General features: G+C 47.5%; 1 protein-coding gene and 1 long non-coding RNA gene across 5 annotated transcripts in view; one reads left to right on the forward strand and one right to left on the reverse strand.

Annotated features, from left to right (window-relative positions):
- HS3ST2 (heparan sulfate-glucosamine 3-sulfotransferase 2) overlaps positions 1-11,888 on the forward strand; it is a 97,629-nt gene extending 85,741 nt beyond the window's left edge. Inside the window, exon 2 of the mRNA XM_036916971.2 lies at positions 10,550-11,888. Within this exon, the coding sequence (XP_036772866.1) occupies positions 10,550-11,168 (619 nt within the window). The 3' untranslated portion in view covers positions 11,169-11,888. The remainder of the gene's footprint in view (positions 1-10,549) is intronic.
- The window catches only part of LOC118928094 (uncharacterized), a 41,192-nt gene that overhangs the window by 11,497 nt on the left and 14,122 nt on the right, over positions 1-15,573 (reverse strand). For 2 of the 4 annotated variants that reach the window (XR_008992143.1, XR_008992144.1), the window contains one exon: positions 8,072-8,116. The exons of 1 other annotated variant lie outside the window; for it this stretch is intronic. This is a non-coding gene — a long non-coding RNA (uncharacterized LOC118928094). Of the gene's footprint in view, positions 1-8,071; positions 8,117-10,926; positions 11,040-15,573 lie in introns of those variants that run through there. One more of the 4 variants, XR_005031073.2, reaches the window with a different exon arrangement.

The raw sequence follows: 15,573 nt of genomic DNA on the forward strand, positions 1-15,573 counted from the left end.
GATGTGTCCGGCCGTCTGGAGGGGAGAGAACTCAAGGGAGGGGCTGACGTCCCTAGAGGGCAATCCATTTCCAGGGACCCCACTGTGCGCAGTTTGGACACAGCTTTGTAGGAGGCCTGGGATTAGGGGAAGCTCTCGCCCAGTGGCCCAGATTTCCAAAGCAAAAACGGTTGCTGGGCCGGTGTGGGGTGGAGCCTTTTGCAGGCTTGTCAGCAGGGGGTTGAACTAGGGAGGCCAGAGTCTCCTATTCGGCTTTAGCCTATTTTTCTTTCTGATTTTTTTGTTCCACATCCCAGTTGTTGAAAACTTTAAAGGCAAGGTCTACAAGCTCTTTTTGGGGTGTTTGGGGTCCACTTTCTAATTTTTGGAGCTTTTCAAGAATATCTGGGTAAGACTGGGAAATGAAGCGGAGGTGTAGGAGAATAAGGCCCTCAGGGGAGTTCGGGCTGGTGTTTGTATTTCTGATCATGGCCTCTGAAAGGGGTTCATAAAGGGGGCTGGGTTTTCACCCGACCCCTGGGTAATTTCTCTGAGGTGCTCATAGTTGACCTGTTTATTTTCATTTCTTTCCGTGTGATCACAACTTGACCTACCAGGGTCACCGAGTTGGTATGTCCACTCGGCGTTTTGGGGCTCAGCCCTGGGGACCACATGAGCTGCCAGAGCATGATTAGCAGGGTGCTGGCAGTGCAGCTCGTCAGCATGAATTTCGGCCACACGCCAAATGCATTCCCTCTCGTCACCCTTGAGGGTGGACAAGAGGATGAGGTGAATGTCCCCCCAAGCGAGGTCATACATTTGAGTAACCCAGAGCAACTCTTCCCTGAAGTTATCAGGATTTTCTGAGGACTCTGTCTTTTGTTCAATATGCTCCAGATCATTAATTGAAAAGAAGATGTGAACATGAACGGGCCTTTCAATGCTGCTCCCTCACGGAGGGGCGGGATAGGGCGAGAGGCGGTTGGGGAGGTATTGGCCGGGAAGGGAGAGTGTGAGCTGCCTGAGGGGAGGAGAGGGGCGGGTTTGGAGAGGGGGTTGGGGTACAAGAGGCAGATGGGCCTCCGGATACGGGAAAGGAGGGGGGAAGGGTCTTGGGGGGGGCTGCCGGTGGGGAGGGGTTTGAGCTTTGCTGAGGCTGCTGGGGAGGAGAAGGAGGAGAAGGGCTGTGTCCTCAGCCAGGCTGAACGGGCCAGCAGAGGCGGGAAGAGGCGGGAACGGCGCGATGCTGTCAGGGTAGGGGCAGGGCGCTTTTGTTCGGTGAGGAGAACTTTAGAGGGTTTTCGTTCAGCGAGAAGGATTTCAGGAGAGGAGAGGAACAAAGGGGGCGCTTCTCGTGGAGGGTGAAGGAGGCTTGGACACAGGGGACCTCTGACCATCTGCCAGCCCTTTGGAGGACATTATCAAGATTTCAGAGAATTTGGAAATAGAAAGTGTCTTCAAATGGCCAGCATGACCTGTTATTGAGTTCATATTGGGGCCACATGGAAGTGGAATTGGGAAAGACTATGTAGGAGACATTTGGGGGAGGTTGTCTCCCAATGTTTTTGAGGGAGAACTGCCCATCACGGGAGGGTGAGAAGGTGGCCAAGGTCGGGAAACAGGCCACTGGGACGTCTCCCTGCAATCGGCTTCCCAGCCAGAGTCTGTGGGTTCCCAGAGCCGGAAGAGATTGTCCTGCACGCTGGAAGGAAGCGTCCCCCAAGTCAGAGGGCAGGAGGTCCCCTTTTGTTATGGTGTTCGCAAGTGGAGAACAGAGAGGAAGGGAAAGGATGAAAGGGGGAAGAGAAAGGGGACGGCAGATCGATTTTCTCTGTGCCAAGAGAAAAAACCAAGGAGGCCAGAATCTGACCCTCCTGGGAATGGCAATGGGTTAGTGGCCAGTGGTGGATGTGTAGATTGAGGTCTGGCAAGACAGTCTCCAGACTGGAGTTTGCAAGGGGGGTGTTTGGTGAGGGAGGGAAGGGAAATGGGGTGAGACACAGGAGGCTCTCAGGATCTAGGCGTTAGCCCAGGAAGAGCTCCCACTGCCCACTGCTTCCCAGGTTGCAAAAGGGCTCCTGCTCTCAGCTCTCGCTCCCGGGTTTCAGCACCAGGTAAAAGGAAAAGAAGGGATGGGAACTCAACAATCAAAGCAGGTTTATTGCTAACCTGCAAGGGACCCCCCTGTTCTGGCCAGCAGAACAAAGAAGGCATCTCTTAGAGATTAAGAGGCTTTATATGGCCGGGTTTTTTGGCGGGCTTTTGAGGGGACGGGTCAGGGAAAAGGTGGGCTTGTGGCTGGCTGGCATGTCCTCCGGAAAATGCTTGTGGCCTCAGTAAAATGAAACCTAGGTCTCTCTGGGATGGCGGGTGAACTTATTCAGAAAGGCGGTACTCCTGTCTAGGTGCTATCACTTTGTCTGGCTTATTTCACTCCAGCCATTAGAAGAAAGAGAATCCTGCCATTTGTGGCAGCATGGATGAACCTGGAGGCCATTATGCTAAGCAAAATAAGTCATGTACCCATTTCTTATGGTGAGCAAGTGACAGAACTCACACCTCAGGTCTCTTTGATTCCAAATCCTATACTCACAAGCAGCCACTAAAGCAGCCTGCTGCCCCCTGAACATCTCTGTAATGCATATATCATGCAAGGAGGGGCCCTTTCTAGCCTCCTTCTGCCAAATTCACAATGCATAAAGTATGGGAGAAAGACTAGGCTTTACTGGGAAAATTTGTAAGCCAAGGGTTTCAATAGAAGAGGCAGGCATGGGGTTACTGGGGTTCTGACTGTTAGCCTGATGGACAGGCCAGGGCCTAGACAGATTGGGTACATGCTCCAGGGAAGGGACTTTGCTACCACGCCTCCACCAACTTCCCTTCTTACAGGGCAGAGGGGAGAACAGCCTTGCCATTTGGGAGATAATCAAATGGGACACCAGGAGGGCTTAGGTGCCAGCTGTTTACAGGAATTATATAGAAAGCCAGCTGTCCAACACCTGGAGACCTTGATGACCTATGAGAAACTGGATTCAGGCACAGCCCCCTCATGCCAGAGAGAAGAAGCCACCAGTCCTTGTGGAAGCCAGATTCAGGTGCCAGCCATCACACTGGAGAAAGGGTGTCCCCTACCCCTGTGGTCCACAATGCTGTTAACTTATGGAGAATAGAGTCTACACTATGTTTATCTTTGTATTCCTAGCATACAGTAGGTGCTCAAGAAATGCTTGTCTAATGAATGAATGCCTGGTTGCATACCAGGCTCAGGACAGGCATGGTCAATATAGAGATGTGACAGTCATGATCCCTGCCTTCTGTAACCTTACCCTCTAGGACAATGATAGACACAGATAATGTATAAAATATGGGATATGTCTCTAGTAGGTACCATAGTCTCACAAAATGGCTAACTCTTCCAGGAAAAGGGAAATAATAAGGGCACAGTCAGGGAAGGCTCCCTGGTGGAGGTGATGATGATCAAAGAGCTGGGAAGAGTTTTGCCTGACTGGCTACAGAGGGCCTCACACATGAAAGGTCCCTTCATGGGAAAAACACAATCTTGAGGGGAGAATTTGGAATAGTCCAGTCCAGTCACAGCCCTCGGGTGGCCATGGGCCAAATTAAAAAGAACCACATAAATCCTGTTGAGGCCTTTCTCCTGTGAGCAATGAAGAATTATTGATGGGGTTTAAGCTGGGGCTTAGTGTTTTGCTCCTGGGGGCTGTGGACCTGAAGGAAGGGGTCCTCATTGCTATTCTCAACCAGTTGAAGCTAAATGGCCACAGGTGCTGTGCCCACACTGAGCGCAGCACGTGGGGCTTCAGCAGGTTCCCTTTTAAGAACCAGTTTCTTGCAATAAAGCCTCCTCTTCAACTCCTAATTATCCCTCTGGAGACTGCAGCAATTTTCAAGGAGTCTCGTTGCCCAGTTAGAAGCTAATAAATCACCAAAGTCCCCCAGGCAGCCAGGCCTTCCAGAACACATAGACAGTGTACAGATTTAGTAGAAAATGAAAGCTTCTACAGAGAGTCCTATTGCTCATAATCAGAGGTATGCCAGCTCCTAAGTTCCCAATGACGCCCTTCTCAGACTGGCCCCCAAGTGCTGACATGCACACAGGATGTCCCTTGCATGGAGCATGGGAGCCAAAAGAGCTACCTCTGTCCTACTGGGTGGGTCAAAATATATCATTTCCAGAAAGCCTCAAGCCAAGAAGAGTTTTTGGGGTTTTTTTTCCTTTTTTTAGAAGGGTTTGCAGGAAGTCTGTGATTTTTCCCTCTGGAAGAAGACAGAATACAAACTTTTGTGGCATGGGGAAGACGCACATGTCTCCACAGGATCGCATATGCTTCTTCCTCTCTGTTCCCAGATTAAAGCCTTGTCTTTGTGTTTTTCCTGTCAACAAATACTGCACCCCTACTAAGTGTGAGTCACCTCCTTGGTGCTGAGAATACTGCCCTGTGCAAGACAGACACCTACTCTGTTCTCATGGAAATTACAGTTTATGGTTGGGGTTGGGGTGGGCAGAGACATAAACACACAAATACATTAGTAATGAGAGCAACCTTGTACTGATGAGAATACATTTCATTAAGATTGTGCTTCCCAAGCTTCTCTGATCATAAGAATCATGGGGAAGCTTGTTAAAAATGTAGATTCCTGGACTGCACCCCAAACCCATTGAATCTCAGTGCACCAGGGAGAATCCTAGAATCTTTTTTTCTAAGGCTCGCCCCCCATTGATACTCATGAATGACTGCATTAGAGGCTAAGTGGCTGAAGGAAGATGGTCTGCAACAGTGGCTTTTAGCCCTGGGGACCATCTGGAGAGCTGTAAAATTGCAGGCCTCCCAGCCGCACTCCCAGCATTTCTGTCCAGCAAGGGGCCCGGCCATGTGCATATCTCCAAAAGCCCATCAGGGAGTCCCAGTGTGCAGTTTGACTTCACCACCCAAACCACTTCCAGCCACACTGCAGAGTGACCACAGCCCTGTTCTCTCTCAACACCAGGAGGCAGCCTTGCGCGAAGGATAGTGTGCAGATGGCAAAACAGGAACGGCACAAGACGTGTTCCTTTAAATTTCATTTTACCTTTTTACATTTGGAGGTTTTGGTGGGAGCAGAGCTCAGACTTCCCTCATTCTGTGAACCTGGGCCCCTGTGGCCATGATGAAATCTTAGAAATGACACAGTGATACCCCCTCCCCAGGACTATCTGTTGAAACCTTCCTCTGTCCAAGACCAGAATGCCAAGAAAAGGTGAGGCTTCATAAACTAACACTAGTAACTTCTGGACACTCAAGGTAACTTCTCAATAGGCATTAACCTTTGAGATGGGATCTTTGATCAATTTCTTGAGCATTCATGGTGCACCAGGCATTGTGTTCAGAAGGCAAAATGGCAAGAAACTGACCCAAGCTGCTGACGATTGGTTGATATAAATGGATGCCTATCTACTAAGTTCCCATGCAATGGGATACAGGTCCCAGCATGCACAGAGTGCCATGAAGCTACAGGGTTTCACAGAGAGTGATTTTTGGTTTGGACTTGGAAAGGTGAGTAAACTTTCACCAGAAGAGACAAGAAAGGTTATCCAGAGTCTTAAAAAATAAAGACAAAAATATTAGCAAGTGCAAAACACAAGAAAGAGCAGGATGTGTTCAGAAAGTGGATTTTGTGTTCAGCATGGCATGGGCATCGGGTTACAGGAAGTGGCGAGAGATTAGTTCTGGAGAGGTAGGCCATGGCCTTGAGTACCATGTCAAGGAACATGGGCCTTATTCAAAAGCATAATTGATGATTGATAAGATTAGATTTGCTTTACAATGATTTCCCTGGTGGACACAGGAAGCAGAATGGATTGAAAGGAAGAAGAGGGTCGAAGCATGGAGGTCAAAGAGAAATCTGTTGTCAGAGGAACAAATGACAAGAGCCTGAGGATGTATGAGTGGGCTGGGGGAGAAATGGGGGGGAGACTAGAGAACTTACTAAAACAAAAGGCATTAGCTGTGAGAAGGAGTCAAGAATGACTCTGAGGTTTTTCTGCTTTGTGAGGAGACTCATGGTCATATCATCTGCAAAAACAGGCAAAAGAGAGAAGTAAGTTTGGGAAGGAAAATAGTGAGCTCAGTTGTTGATGCAAAATATTTGGTCCACAGATGGTAGGACATTACAGTCTCGAGCATGGCAGAGTTGGAACTGCAGTTACAGGCTTGTGAGTCAACAGCTCCTAGGTGCTGGTTAAGGGCTGGGGAAGGAATGTGGTCATCCAGAAAGATCACATAGAATAAGAGAAGTTGGAGATAGATCCATGGGAAGATCCAGAATGGTTTCGAAAGAATGGAGAATTTGGAAAGGGGCTGAGAGCCTCAGAACATAACTGGATTAAACAGGTTGTTGGCTTCATTTAAACCTCTCCTCCATTAATGGAGACCTTACTTGTGCCATCCACCATGGTAGAATCTGGAGATACAGATGCAAATAAGGTGCACCACACCCTGCATGGAATTTATAATCAAACTGGGTGAGCATAGCTTCTACAGAGAGGAAGCCAGGTTGTAAAAGATAGACTTGAGTTCTTGGGTTGTAAGCAACAGAAACAGATTCTGACTAACTTAAAACAGCAATAATTTATTGAAGGAGATAGTAACTCACAGAGTACGGAGTAAAGTGGAGGTACCAGGTTTCAGAAAAGGCAAGAACCAAGACAGCCAAAGGGATTTGGTAAGAGACACTGATGAAGGGGCTCATCTAGGCTCCTATGACTGGTTGGAGGATTCAGTTCAACCATTTTCAGTCTTTAAGATCCATTTTTAGTCTTTATGACACAACTGGCATCGATTGGCCTGCCTTTGGTCATGCACCCACCCCTTGGCCCACCAAGATTTTATCCAAAGCAGGAGTGGTGGTAGTTCCTCAAAGAAAAATCTGGGGGTTGCTACCAGATGTAGATAAAGCTCTTGCTGAGCAGGTTAAAATAACAGATGGGAGTTAAGTTCAAGCTGGGAGTGCTTGACTATTCTTTCAGTAATTATTGCTGAGATGTATAGTAAGAAAAGGATCCTGAAGCGTGGAAGGCTACCGGGTGAGAGAAAAGTTCAGCTGTTTGTTAGCAGCTGGAGGTGAAGAAGCAAAATTTAAGCAGTGACATGAAGAGGACAAATGAGCCTGGAGGAAAAGCCTAATGACAACCCCTCCCCGCCCCCTGCCATTGCCCACCCACATGTACACAGAGCAGGGAGATGTGTGTCCAGCCTCCTTGTATGCTGTCATCACACAGACCTCTAGTACTCTACCCAGTGACCTAAGGAGAAATAACTATGGAAGGGCGTTCTCAGGCAGGAGAGAGAAAATCTGAAGTGCCAGGAGCCACCTGACCTGCAGTATGTGATGTTGTTTACAGTCTAGCCTTCGTATTCATATCCTCCTTGGTCTTTATAACTGAGTTACAAGTCAATTTCTTTGTGTTGGAGAAGACCTTTGTATTGATCACCCCCACAGAGTTTGAGTTAATTAAATTTAAATGCAACTGTCACACTTCTGTAATCTACTCTTGTCCTAAAGGCCAATGTGTGCCAGGGTCAAAATATAACATATCCAGATTTCTAAGAAAAATCCAGCCAAAGAGTTCTATTCAAGTACACTTGTAATTGTTTGCTGATAATGATATCCTATTACAAAATAATAATGGCTTACTCAATATTAATAAATACTATTATAATGTTCAGCTCATAAAGGTTCATTATAGATCTTTGGTCTAGAAACAAAATATCCATTGTGTCAGCCTCTTGGTTGCACAGTGAATTTAAAGATTCCAGGGGATAGTGGGCAAGTTCACAGGGAAGGCAGTAGGGGAGGAAGGGATCTGAGAGCTCAGGTGGCAGCTGAGCCCCTGCCTGTCTTGACCTCTGAGACTAGAGGGAAGGGCCCAGGATGGGTGCAGGCAACAGTTTCGGGATGGAGGAGGGGAAGGTTGCCGGAGCTGAGGTGTGACAGCTAACACCTCCCTAGAGGAGGGGGAGACTAGCTGTATGCGGAGGGTGGATGGCAGGAGTAGTGGTGGGAGTTTATGGTGAAAATTTGGAACACGTACCATGAAGAACGATAGGTGCTTGGCTGGCCCCGTGCTTTCAGGTCCCTGTAAAGACAAATAGAAAAGATTACTGAGCAATGCTGAAGGCTCAATGGAGCTAGAATCAATAAATATATAAAGGACCCAGCAGTCAGGGTCAGCAGTTTTCTCTACTGCTGTTTGGCAACCAGGCACAGAATTAGAAAGGATGTAAGGCTGGAAGGCTGTATTGTTAGAGACTGGGAGCGCAAGTGGTAAAAGGAAGTCAGGAACTACCGCAGCAAAGGTGATGCCATTGAAATGATTATTCACTGCATCCAGAGAAAAGTATGGAAGAAAGTGAAATCAAGAGGATCAAGGATGAATTTGAAGATCAAGTATAATAAGTTTGTGAGAAAGGTGGAAAGAAATAAGGTTGTAGTCTGTATTAGTTTCCTGTGGCTGCCACAGGAAAAGGCCACAAACAGGGTGACTTAAAATAACAGAAATTAGTTCTCTCACAGTTTTGGGGGCCAGAGGTCTGAAAGCAAATTGTCAGCAGAGTTGGTTCCTTCTGGAGGCCCTGAGGAAGCATCTTCCCCATGCTTCCCTCCTAGGTTCTGGTGGGTGCCAGCAATCCTTGGAACTGCTTGGCCTGTGAATATCACTTCCTGCTCCCTCATCATCTTCACACCACCTTCTTCTCTTGTGTGTTTCTTCTCCCTTCTTGTCTCTCTCATAAAGATAAAATACTCTTCATTGGATTTAGGCCTACCCTACTCCAAGATGATCTCCTCTTGAAATTCTTTACTTACTTACATCTGCAAAGACCCTTTTTCCAAATAAGGTCACATCGATAGGTTCTGGGTAGAAATACCTTTTGGAGGATTGCCATTCAACCCATTCCATGGTCCCAGAGTGCAATTTCAGAGTGAACCCTTTCAGAATTAGGACAATTCCAATGGCAAGACCCAAGGTCTGGCCATAAGGAAGAGCTGCTAAAAGAGAAGAGAACATGAAGATTTTGGTGAAAGAACTGTGCAGCCAGGTTCTTGGGTGGAGATGATGATAAGAACTCGGAAGAAGAGTAGGAACCATGAGTCTGTGTTCCAGAGGAATGGGAAGATGAATGCTTTCAGAGTTAGTAAATCGGTTTTAGGAATGGGGAAAGGAGGATCTGGTGGTCTTTCTCAACTCTGCCTTCACTTTGGAATTATCTCAGAAACTTTAAAAAAGGGTCCACTCCAAATCTATTTAATCATTCAGTCTAGGATGGGGCCTAGACATCTATATATTTTTTTAATTCCTCGGGCAGGTGGTCTCATGTGCAGCAGGACTAAGAAAAAACTAGTTTAAAGGTAAAACATAATCTTCAGAAAGTAAGTAGCTGTGGGGAGCCAGGAGTGTTCCTCTCCATCAAGGCCTGAAAGAGACCTCAGCATTTCCCACAATCATCCTTTAAAGTCTCAGGCAGAATGAAGAAATTAAAAAGGAGCAAGAAGTTGCATTACCTGGCCTCTAACTGAGGTCCAGATTGGCCTGGAGTTCTGTGTTTCTTCAGGCTTAATTACCAAGGATGTATTTTAGACGTGTTTCAGTAGGAAAAGATGGCACTTCCCAAACACCTGCTATTCCTATAAAACAATACTTTTCTCCTCAAAAGATTTTCTTAATGTATCTAGGGAACTATCTGTCAACAGAACAGGGTGGCTTCCTTTGTGTAGTAAACTCAAAATTGAAAGAAATTTCAAGCGAAATAAAAGGTTATGGAATAAAAAATAATGCTCATTTATTTCTGACTTCCTCACTCCGCTCCCTCTCAAACCCCTCCCCAGAAACAACCACTTTTAACGGTTTCTTGTGTATCTTTTCCCAGATGACCATGCTGTATCTTGCCATTGAACACTGTACCTTGGAAATCATTCCTTATTAGTACAGACAGATCTACCTAACTCTGTTAATTGGCTGTTCCATCATTTATTTAACCCAGACTGATGGACACACGTAGGTTGTTTCCTCTCTAAAAGAAAACTTGTTAAAGACTGTGGGTAAAATTGCAATATTTCCAGAATCTCTTGCCTGGCCTTGGGCATCTCCATATCAATAGGTGTTTCCAAAGGTGGAGAGTAGTCCATCTCTGTATCAATAGGTGATTACAAGGGTGGGGGAAGCGAGGGTATAACCGGACCGGAGAAGTTTGGTGGGGTCTCTTCTTTGCAGCCTTTGGTGAGAGACACCAGCAGAAGTGGATAACGGCTTGTAAGCAATAAACGGGTTTCTCCCACTTCATTTCTCCCTTTGACTGATTTCGGTTTCAAAGGAAATTTGCTCCAGGCTGAAAGAAAGATTTTCCCACCCAGAGTTACAAAGACTTGAAAAAAAAAAAAATCAGTAAGAGTTGAAGTGGGTTCCTCTCTAGGTGAGAGCAGGTGGGTCTCAAAGGTCACAGAGGAGGGCAGGGGGAGTCAGGGAGCTGGGCGCAGGGGACCCTGTCTGACCAGTGCTGCTTCCACCCCACAGGAGCCTGATGCCCCGGACCCTCGAGCGCCAGATCACGCTGGAGAAAACCCCCAGCTACTTCGTCACTCAGGAGGCCCCTCGACGTATCTTCAACATGTCCCGAGACACCAAGCTGATCGTGGTGGTGAGGAACCCGGTGACCCGCGCCATCTCCGATTACACCCAGACGCTGTCCAAGAAGCCGGACATCCCTACGTTCGAGGGCCTCTCCTTCCGCAACCGCACGCTGGGCCAGGTGGACGTGTCCTGGAACGCCATCCGCATCGGCATGTACGCGCTGCACCTGGAGAGCTGGCTGCGCTACTTCCCCCTGGCTCAGATCCACTTCGTCAGCGGCGAGCGGCTCATCACGGACCCGGCCGGCGAGATGGGGCGCGTCCAGGACTTCCTGGGCATTAAGAGGTTCATCACGGACAAGCACTTCTACTTCAACAAGACCAAAGGATTCCCTTGCTTGAAAAAAACAGAATCGAGCCTCCTGCCTCGATGCCTGGGCAAATCGAAAGGCAGAACTCATGTACAGATCGATCCGGAAGTGATAGACCAGCTCCGGGAATTTTATAGACCTTATAATATTAAATTTTATGAAACTGTTGGGCAGGACTTCAGGTGGGAGTAAGCACAAAGAGGAAGGCCCTTCCGCCGTCTCCTCCGGGGGGTTGGCTCTTAGAGCCTGTGATCCTCTTCTCCCAGCCACCCCTGCTCCAGCCTCCCGGAACCCGAAGCCCAGGGAAGGGCCCCCTCCACTAGATCTCCCCGTTCTGTCCAGGCAAAGTTGATGTGCTGCTGGCATGTCTGGTCAATTGTGAATCATTTCCCTTCAGCCCATAAGAAGCCTTGGGAAATTACTTTAAGAGGAGTGGATCTTCTGATAATGATAGATATTATAAGTGGTGATGGTTCTGTTGCTATGAACACAGCAGTCTGTCCCTGTCACTGTCCACCCCGGAGCGGGCTTGTTAATTCCGGGTAGCATGTACCTCTCCTCAGAGCTTAACTCTCCAGAGCCGCCCCAGGTGGTGGGATGGGAGTCCGTTCTTGGCCTCCCGACCTTAGCAGGTCATGGAGAGATTGCAGAGCAGGAAGCACCCCCTGGCTACATCCAGGAGACAGACCCTTTGATGATGAAATAAACCAGAGATTTCAAAGCCAGTGGTCTCCATTCTGCTTGGAGGGTAACTGTCTTTGAAAACTACTTTGTGACTCTCCCTGCTCCCTATGGACAAAAGCACATAATTCTGCTGTTACGGGTACTTTCCTCACGCGAGCTTTCATGTTCAGCATGCGACAGAATCATGCTTGTCCATGTGAAATAAATATGGCTCTCTTGTGTCCTTAATGTTGGGCTCCTCTCTGTAAGCCCAGCCTAGGGCATGGCTCATTCATTCAGCTCCTCCGGGGCAAGGTAGGGGTTGTTGCTGGGGATGGCCTGGGGTGGGGGGCAGGAGGAGTGGGAATGGCCTGGAAGTGCAGGCAGGGGTGGGGAGGGCCTGGGAAGGCAGGCAGGGATGGGGACGACCTGGGAGGGTAGGCAGGGGTGGAGATGATCTGGTACAAAAACTGCATGGGCAAGAAACAAGGGGGTAAAATGGGGAAATGAGGTTCTTGCTGACAGAGGCTGGAGGACAAACATCTCATGGAGATCGGGTCATCCTCTTTCTGAAACATAAGTCTGATTGTGTCAGTTCTCTGCTAAAGCTTTATATCCAATGTGCCAAACTAGAAGCCCAGGGACTGACAGGATAGCAGGTATGTTTTTGCTTGGCCAGCATGATGTTTTGAAATAATTTCCAATGTTTAAATTTGGCTATGTTCATATAAGAATATGAATTAACAACTCTTTTTTTGTTGCGCCACCCTTCCTACTCCCAGCTTCTTCGTACTGTGAATGGCGCCCCCTAGGGTTGTCCAAAGGTAGTAGTACTTTCACTCATGTCCTCTTGGGTAGATGTCAGTTGGCCACACTTAGATGCAAAGGAGGCTGAGAAATGGAATCTTTCATTTAGGTGGTACAGTGCCCAGCTTAAACTGGATTATTCTATAGGAGAAGGAGAGAACAGACACTGGGGACACCTAGCTGTCTTGGTCACAGAACAGCACCTACATAGCAAAGCTCCCGGCTGTGTCTGGGTCTCTCGGTGGCTCTATGAGGGTCGATGCGTGAGTAGGCTTCTCTGCACATAATGGAATGTGCTGTGTGTCGAGCTTGGCTTGGCTTTTCCTGCCTCTGTCTGAAGACAACTATCATGCAGGAAAGGCACAACTCTGGGGGCCCAATAGGTCTGAGTTTGAAGTCTACCTCTGCTGCCTCCTAGCTGACTGTCCTTGGTCACACTGACTTCTCTGAGCAAGTTTTATTATCATGAAATGGTGACATAATTGTACCCACGATAAGGGTTTTGCTATGAGGACTAAGTGAGAAAGTACATGGGGTTCACTTTGTGTTCCCTTTATTCTCACTTATCTGGTTCCTGGCAGTGGAACCTGCCACAGCTCCTCTACCCCTGTTAGCTATGATCAGCTGCAGCTGTAATAAACCAAGCTCATAACAATTTCCCCCACCCTCTCTCTCCTGACGTGTCTGGTAATTAAGTCACTGTTGCAAGCCCGGATCAAGTGGTTGAGTCTAACCCACTGAGCTCAGAGTTTCTGGCCCCAAACACCCAATACCCACTAACCCTCTGGTTTTCTCAGGACAGATCCGGTTTCTGCCTGCTATCTTGGAGTCATTATTTACATTGTCACTTTCTACAGTGCCCCAGTTTGGATGGTAAATCCCCAGGTGTCCTTATTGCTTCCCTCCCAAAATTGCCCCATGCCCTGCTCCTGCTGGCTTAGATTCCCATCCAGTCTTCCTCGGTTGCCTTCTTTGGTTGACCGTTTGTCATACCTATTACTTGGGTCTTACTCTGCACTCCAACACCAGCTTATTCCTCCTAAAGGGCTGCTCCTCATCATCCAGTTCTCAGCTCAGATATCTCCCTGGAGGTCCCCTCCCCATCCCTGTCATTCTCAGTCTTGTAATTCTGTTTTCCTTCCATTATAGCACTAACCATACTGACATATATTAGTTTCCTTGTTGGATGTCTGTCTCCTCCATGGTCTGTAAGTTCCATGAAAGTGGAGACCATGTCCATCCTCAGCACAGCACCCAGCATATAGTAGGTGCTTCATAATTATTGGAGTAAATGAACTACTAGGGCCATGTACCCTAAACACAAACCTCTTTGACCACTGCTTAACCCCAAGAGTGGACGCTGTCTGGGATCTCTTAACACTCTGGAGCTCTTTATCATCACTATTAGCCTGTACACCACATTGTTGGGTTAGAAAAAGGCACTTCTTGTGGGTGGATAAATGAGAAAAGGGTGACCCTTTGGGATGCACACAGCCTTTTGCATACAGAGTATAGCAAAGGGGGTACCGATTGGGCCCCAGCCCCCACTCTCCCCTTGCCCCAGCTGACATGGTTGTGTGGGGCACAGACTGAACATTCATGCATGGCAGCCCTGACTGAAATTCCTCCTCCTACCCCTGGCCCTGAATGCTTCCGAAATTAGCCCTGGGACCACCAAACTGCTTTCTATTCTAGCTGCCCGACCTGTATTTGAGGAGCTCCCCATCCCTGCTGGCATCATGATATGCTCAGTGATTTCCCACACCTCACCTTCAATCCTTCTGGTGTGTGCATGCAGGTCTCTCTGAGGACACATACTTATATATGTGTTTGTGTCTTCTTATATACATGTGTCTGTCTCTTTCCCATAGCCTCATACACACTTACTAACACTTAAACTATTCAAACATTTACTGAGTGTTTGCAAAAGGAAAGTAAGGAGGTAAGGACAGGTAACATATATTGAATGTTTTGGGAAGTCCACTATTGTGCTATCCGTATCTTATCAACCCTATGAAGCAAGTACTATTTCAAAGCATAGTCGACATGAGACAGTCGGGTATGGTGGTTAAGTACGTGGGCTGCCCAGGTTCTAACTCTAGCTCACTGCTTCCTAACTCTGGGACCTTGGGCAAGTCATCCTATGCTCCCTGTGTCTCAGTTTCCCCTGCTATAAAATGGGGGTGCTACTAATAGTACGAATATGGTGGTTTTCAGGACTAGATAAGTTAATTCATGTGAAGTGTGAAGGACCACAGTGAGAAGTGATAGCTGATATTCATATTATCCCATTTTTGAGGTGAGGAAACTAAGGCTGAAAATAATGAAGAAAATGTCTCAAGGTCACACTGTGGTAGAGCCAGGAGCCAAACCAGGCACTACCTTCAAGGCCACACCCTTGATTATGGCTGTGTGGACACCATCCTGGAGTCGTTCACACAAGAGGCATATAAGAGAGTGAGTCAGGTGTAATAATTAAAGCAAATGCAAGAATCAAAGATGCTAAAAAGGAGGACAAATAACTGTCTGCAAACTTCATGAATACATGGAGCTCCCTCCTGCTTCTCTTCTACCTTCAGTGAATCTCATGAGCTCTATGATAAAGTTCAGCTTGTATACTAGACACCACAGGTGGAATAATGTTCCATCTCCCAGTAGCAAGAACGACGTAATGTGGTCTGTTCCTCAAACTTAGTGAAGATCCTACTAGATAAAATACAAAAAAAAAAAAAAAAAGAGGAATGGATGGAATTCCATTCATTCCACCTATACTAACTGTGCACTTGAAATGGACTAGCCAGGCACCAGAGAATACACACCACCCTGGGCAATTTCAAGCAATCACGTGACATCACTGAATGCAGAATCAACACCTTCAGAGTCTTGAATCCTCTCTCCAGAAGCTGCATGATCGGTGCTCAGGAAGCAGTGCAAGCCAGCTCCAGCACACCATGGTACGATCTCTCATCTCCCTGCTGCCCCAGCCAGGAAACACAAGAGACTCAGAGGTCCTGCAGTCTTGTAATGCACTTGTGCATCTAGTGCCTGGACTGACCCTGAGCTCTGGACTGAGCATATTACTAACACCTCTATGATGAGTCAGACTGCATTTCATCTGAGGATGCAA

Source organism: Manis pentadactyla, chromosome 10 (assembly GCF_030020395.1).
Source record: "Manis pentadactyla isolate mManPen7 chromosome 10, mManPen7.hap1, whole genome shotgun sequence".
NCBI classification, from domain to species: Eukaryota; Metazoa; Chordata; class Mammalia; order Pholidota; family Manidae; genus Manis; species Manis pentadactyla.